Source organism: Rhincodon typus, unplaced genomic scaffold, assembly GCF_021869965.1.
Source record: "Rhincodon typus isolate 14 unplaced genomic scaffold, sRhiTyp1.1 hic_rhity00002710, whole genome shotgun sequence".
In the NCBI taxonomy this organism is placed as follows: domain Eukaryota; kingdom Metazoa; phylum Chordata; class Chondrichthyes; order Orectolobiformes; family Rhincodontidae; genus Rhincodon; species Rhincodon typus.
The window spans coordinates 18,161-25,000 of record NW_025968348.1 but is presented as its reverse complement, the minus strand read 5'-3'; the positions used below and the strand labels follow the sequence as shown (position 1 = coordinate 25,000).

The 6,840-nt window shown below is 40.0% G+C and overlaps 1 protein-coding gene across 1 annotated transcript in view; it reads right to left on the bottom strand.

The window, feature by feature from the left end:
- Positions 1-573: 573 nt before the first annotated feature.
- Positions 574-6,840, bottom strand: part of micall1a (MICAL-like 1a) — a 22,109-nt gene continuing 15,842 nt past the window's right edge. Inside the window, exons 5-6 of the mRNA XM_048593363.1 lie at positions 5,603-5,669; positions 574-1,031 (exon numbers count right to left, since the gene is read on the bottom strand). Coding sequence (XP_048449320.1) covers positions 587-1,031; positions 5,603-5,669 — 512 coding nt within the window. The 3' untranslated portion in view covers positions 574-586. The remainder of the gene's footprint in view (positions 1,032-5,602; positions 5,670-6,840) is intronic.

Below are 6,840 nucleotides of genomic sequence, written 5' to 3'. Positions count from 1 at the left end.
TTACTGACTCTTTAGGGTTTTTAAATTGCTGATAACAACAATGTACCTTCAGGCCAATTTGAACAATTATGTAAATAGCTACAGAAAACAGATTGCGTATATTGGGATAACTGTATATGTATTTTATATCCTATATTGTATCTGTAAAGATTATGTACACTTATACCTTAACATTAGCTCAACAGACATGAAGACTGAGACAGATTTGAGGTTCCAAATAATGGGGAGGACACATCTGGTAATATTTTGTGGATGTTTACCTAGGTAGGAAGGAGAGGTTTGACCTGACCCAGACGTAGGGGACATTACCAGTGCCCAAAATGCCTTAGAGTGCCTCATGAGCTTCGAACCTGGGCTCACCCTGCAGCGACCTTAAGTAGTATGTTACTTTACATAGTATCTTGCTGCTTGTCGTTTGCACATCATCCACAAACTGCAGCACCAGCTCCCTCTCCCTTTTCATTAGTTTGGCAATGCTGAGCAGCCAAAACTGAAATTCTGGAAAAGAAAGGTCATTTTACAAACAATAAAGGACTTCAGATTGGGCTGTTCTTCAAGCCCTCTATCACTGAGTACTGTTGCCACTCTAGATATCTCTGTATGCAAAAATCTCTCTTTTCAGGAACATAATCCACTCTAAACATTCTACACATATCCAACATGAACCCACAGTGAGCTGAGAGCTCAGGAACTCAGTATCCAACTCACCTGAAGGGGATGCGTTTGGTGCTCGGGGTGCAGGCCGCTTCTTGCTCCTAGGACTGTTGGCTGGTTGAATGCCATACCATGGATGGTTTGATTTGGGAGTTGTTTCCATGGGTGCTGCACTCTGCACTTTCTCAGACACATTGCTTGTTTCCTCCTCCTCATCCACTTCAAATGGATTTAAGGGAATGGATTCTGTGGTCTCTTGCTGAGTGCTGCTGGGGTTGGTGGGTGCTCCGGGCCGGGGGGGTGCGGGTCTTCTCTTTACTTCAGAATTCACCAATGCCATCCAAGGATGGTCTTTAGGTTTGTTGTCTTCGCCTTTCCTGTTTGAAACAATTAAATGATCAGAAAACCACGGCAACAAAACTGCCACGTTTCCTACAAAAGGCGTTACTGCAGAAATTTTACTAAATTGAATTCAAATTGTGGGGTGGTGGAAAGGGCATGATTAGGACTGGACAGACAAGAAATACCCAAGCAGCTTTAAAACTAATGTAGTCATGTAAAGCATTCAAATGCTTCAGTCTGTAAGTTGTAGCATTACTTTGTATGACACTATTCACTTTAACGTTGATATCCATTTCCAAACAAGGTATGTAAATAAAATACTGAAGTTTTGGCTCTAGGGAATGATTTGTGCCATGATTTTCAATTTGATCATGCTTTTCAGATAGTAGTTACATTTCTTGCCATTTAAGCCATACCTGTGCTTTATATTGCCATTGCAGACTTCGAAATGAAAAACCTTAACAAACAAGAAACTAAGATGATTACTGGTGACTTGAGAGATACTGAGTTTTATCCAAAAGTAACTGCTCACCAACAAACACACTGCAAGATCACCAGACATTACTTTCAAAAGAAGGAAAGATCATTGCATTTAACAGACTAAAGCAACACAGCTTCCGTCCCTTTGCAGCTCAGCATCCAGCAGCCTCTGAACAATGTGACAGCTTCAAGTTCACTCTCAATTATATGCTTCCTCCAGTTGAGAAGTGAATTGGAAGAAAGGCCCTTCCAGTGGGACAGTCAGGGCAGGGAAGAAGCTGCAAAACACACTTTCCTGGAGGATGATTCCCTTCCTCCCTCATTCATATTTTAACCTGCAATCAGAGCCCAACTATTGATCCAAATAAAAGACAGATGTGAAAGGACAACCATATTTCCACTGCAAAGTCATTTCTTCCTTCATCCCGAAAGCAGTCAAAAATTCTACAGCTTCAATATCTGAAATGCTCCACAGGCTTGAGTGACAAAACACACAGTTGGGATGGATTGTATCCAAGTGTATTTAATAGACAGAATAAATGGCAATGTCAAAATGATGAGAGACAGGAAAGAGAATAGTGTGAGCAGAATGGGGAACATAGTTCTTATAATCAAAAATAGAGTTGAAACTGTGGACTATGCTGAACACTGGTAGTAGGAAGGATAATAGGATCTTTACTCAAAGATATAACAGAAAAACATCTAAACATAAAAAATAAAGTAGTCAGACTAGATTACAAAAGGGAAGTTCATGCTTTCTCAACCTTATTGAATTATTTTACAAACATACGAAACAGAAGCAGAAGTACGCTATTTGCCCCTTGAGTCTGCTCCACCATAAGATCAAATGATCTGTGTGTTTCAAATTCCACATTCACACTTACCTCCAATAACTCTCAATTCCCCTGCCTAACAAGAATCCATCCACCTCTGTCTTAAAAGTTGTCTATGACCCTCCTTCTACCGCCTTCTGAGGCAGTGTGTTCCAAAGCCACACAATACTCAGCCAAAAGTTTCTTCTCATCTCTGTCCTGAAAGCATGACCCCTAATTTTAAAAGTGATCCTTGTCCTAGACTGACCCACAAGAACAACCATCTTTTCTAAGTCCATCTTGTCAAGACCATTCAGGGTCTTAAAACACTTCAGTCAAGTCTTCCTCACGCTAAATTCCAGTGGAAACAATCCCAGATTGTCCAACTTTCCTCACAAGACAACCTGTTCATTCCAGCTACCATCTGGTAAACCTCCTATGAAATGCCTCCAACGAAATTACATCATTCCTAAAGGCTCCCCTTGATGTGTGTCACTCTTTCAAAGAACTCCAATAAATTGGTTCAACATGATTTCTCTTTGATGAAACCATGCTATCCGTTCCTGATTACGTTGATTTTTTTTTTTACTTGAACTGTGTAGTTTATATCTCTTTAATGATCAATTCTAATACCTTTCCCAAGACAGACATCAAGCTCACTAATCCACATTTTCCTGTTTTCTGCCTCTTCCTTTCCCGAATAGAGGGTTAAATCTGCTACTTTTTAGTTCAAGGAAACTTTTCCTGAATTTGGGAAATTTTGGAAAATCAGTATGAACACATCTATTACCTCATTAGCAATCTCTTTTAAGACCTTAAGATGAAGTCCATCAGACCCCTGAGACTTGCCAGCTTGCAGCTCCATCAGTTTGCTCAGTACTACTTTCCATGTGATTGTAATTGCACCTGGATCCTTTCTCCCTTCCATCTCCTGATTTACAGGCATTACTGTGACTTTCTTTGTATCCTCAGACAGAAGCAATATATTTATTTGTTACATGTGCCATTTGTTTATCTACTATTAACTCCCCATTTTCACTCTCTAGAGACCAATACTCACTTTACTTACTCTTTCCTTTTTAAATACTGGTAGAAACTCTTGCTATCTGTTTTGCATTCCTAACTAGCTTTGTCTCACAGTCTAATTTCTTCCTTTTGGTTAAACTACAGTCATTCTATGCCATTTTTTAATATTCTGATCAATAATCTGACCTGTCCCTTGTCTTAGTGCAGTTCTATGCGTTTCCCTCAAATTTGACACTTTCCCTAACTTTAGTTAACCACTGAAAGGTGGGTTCTCCTCTTAGAACCCTTATTAATAATAGGAATACACTACTAGAGTCAGGCATAAGTGGCAGAATGGACTGTCGCTGGCTTAAATTAAAAAAAAAAGAGTGGAAGAAAAGGATATTTTCTCAAAATGGCAGGAAGTGTGAAGTGCTGCTCCACAAGGATCAGTGCTGAGATTCTGTCCACGATTTACACTAACCGCTTGGACTCTGGAATCAAAGTTGTCAGATCTAAACTTGTGGATGATACCCACTTAGAGGGAACATGCTGTCGTGAAGAGGAGTGTAAATAGTTACAGGTGGACATGAATAAACTGGCTGAATGGAAGTTAATTATCAAATTAAGTCCAACATAGATAAATGTGAGCTAGTATGTTGTGATAGGAAGAATAAGGAGGTCACTTATTACCAGGAAGGTGCATGTCTAGGCGATGTAGAGAAAAGAACACTGGTAATTAATTACACCAATGAGACTGCAATCACTAATGGGGTTAACAAGACCATAAAAACAAATCAAGCACCAGACCTTACTTCTAGAGGGATAGAATTGAGAAGTAGGGAAGGTGTGATAAACTGCATTGAACCTTGCTTAGTCCACATTTAGAATTCTGCATGCATTTCTGGAGAAAGTTCTTCTGGGCAACAGTATAACTAGATTCCATCAGTATTAGATAATCACCAGAAAGTTCAATTGGAAATTCAGAAGAAACTTCTTTGTTATTGACAATGTGGAACATATCACCATTGGAAGTAGTTCAAGTGAATGTTAGAGATGGATTTAAGAGGAAATTAGATAGGTATATGAGACAGAAGGGAATAGAGAGTTATGTTAGATTTAGATGGGAGAATGTTCGAATGAAGTACAAACACAAGCATGGACTCATCATGGATACCTGGAGCTAAAATTCTCAAACTCTCTAACAGCACTGTGATTGCAACAACACATGATGGACTACAATGGCTCAAGAAGGCAACCCACCACCTTCTCAAGGTCAATTAGGGATGGATAACAAATAAATTTTAAAATAATGCAGTCCTATGCTCTAGATGGTCAGAAATACAGAGAGAATTCAGGCTTTCAAAAGGGAGAGAAATATTCATTTAAGAATGATGGGAGTCGGGGGATGCGAGAGTGAACAAGAAGTTAGGAGCGAAAGGTAAGATGACAGGTTAGATGAAGCGAACGTTCCACTATGATAATTAAATTAATTAATTAAAGGATGGGTGTAAAAAGCCAATGCTTACACTTCCTGATCAGCATCTAGCAATGACTACTGGAAAGGATTTCGCGCACACAAGAGAAGGACAATGTCATCCATTGCCCCAATCCAATAGATGGTCAGCATCGGTCTTGACTCTCAATTGATGACATGCCAGAACAGCAGCGAAAAATGAGGCAAGCACCATTTCTCAAAACAGCCATAAGGAAAATCACAATGATTGGAGTGGAGACTAATTCAGAAAGAAGCTGATCAGATTCCCATGTTCTTGAAGAGACTGAAAGCGGCCTGAGGAGCTAGGAGATACAGGGCTGTATGAATTACAAAAATTCAATCCAGTGCACAAAGCCATCAAGAGATCTCAATGACTAACATGAAGTACCAAACAGTCACCCACCAGGTAAAAAAAATCACAACTGATGCAGCGAGTCATATTAACTGAAAATAGAACCTGGTTCCCTGTCCAAGCCCTGTGCCCCGACAACAACACTGTCCAATTCAGTTAAATAAAACAACTTGTTTTCTAACAAGTTCAATATCAATATCTAACAAATGAAAAAACAAACATAAATTGCTGGAGCAACACAGCAGGTCTGGTAGCATCTGTGGAGAGAAAGCAGAGTCAAAAGAATCCAGTGACCCTTTCATCCAAAATGTTGATTCTGCTTTCTCTCCACAGGTGCTGCCTGATCTGTTGAGTTTCTCCAGCTATTTTTGTTTTTGTTTCAGAGTTCCAGGTTCCACAGTTCTTGGTTTTATGATATATTAAACAAAAGTCTTGGTTAACCAACCGGAACACAGATACCTCTCTGTAAAGGATTGCGGACGGTCACGTGGCTTTGGTACGGGTGCAGTTTGCTCAGTCACTCCTCCTAAACAAATGGGAAAAGAAATGATTGAAATTTCTGCAGGAGAGATTTAATAAAGTGGAAAGGACAATTGATGCAATGTTTGCAAATTCCTCCACTTTTTAAAATTAAACAACATTAACTCTTACTGGTTACAAATTTCAGATTTGTTCTCCAGAGACTTACAGGTTCAGTGTCACTGGGCTTGCTTGTAAGTGGATCCCACATGCTCAAAAATCAGTTTACATTTACTGTCTAGTTTTGAGTATGGCTAGGTGACCCAGGGGTTATAAGAGTGAACTCACCTGCTCTCTGAACTGGGTCACAGAATCACACACACTCAACAGTTAGAGCTTTCCCAGCATCTCGAAAAGGGAAGGGTCTGAAGAAGAGTCACTGGACCCGAAACGTAAATTCTGCTGTCTCTCCACAGACCTGAGTGGTCAGGTGTCAGACCTGACGAGTTTTTTCAGCAATCTCTGTTTGTGATCCCAAATATAGAAATTAACTCATATTTTAGTGAAAGATACCAAACAGCAGCATCTCTTTCTGTTCCTGCACACACAAGTGACCTTACTTGTCTGCTTTCTCAAATTCCACAGCATATATTAAAGTACAGACAGGGAATTATCACCGGTATCCTGGTCAATACCTTGTCTGACAGCTAACATCATTAAGACAAATCTCATCATACAGATTGCGGGATCTTGCTGCGCACAATTGGCTTCTGAGTCGCCCATTTTGTGGGAATGACTGCACTTCAAAAGTATTAAATTGACCCTAAGGCACTTTGGGACATCCTGAAGGCGTGAAAGGCGCTATAAAATGCAAGTCTTTCCTTTGTTCTTAAATTATGTAGCTAGGTATCAATTGTCATTCCTCTAAAAATGAAACTTTTAATATTTTGGCCAAGTCAAGACTATCCTCTCTGAAGAGTCATTTTGGGTTTGGAGCATTAACTCTGTTCCTCTCTCCACAAATGTTGCCAGACCCACTGAATTCCTCCAACACTTCCCTTTTCATTCAGATCTCCAGCATCCACAAGACCTGACTTTTATAAGATTATACTTGAATGTGTAAAATGAGTTCACTACTTTCAGAGATAACGCAGTTTGGAGCTGGAGGAACACAGCAGGCCAGGCAGCATCAGAGGAGCAGGAAAGCTGACGTTTCGGGTCGGGACCCTTCTTCTTTT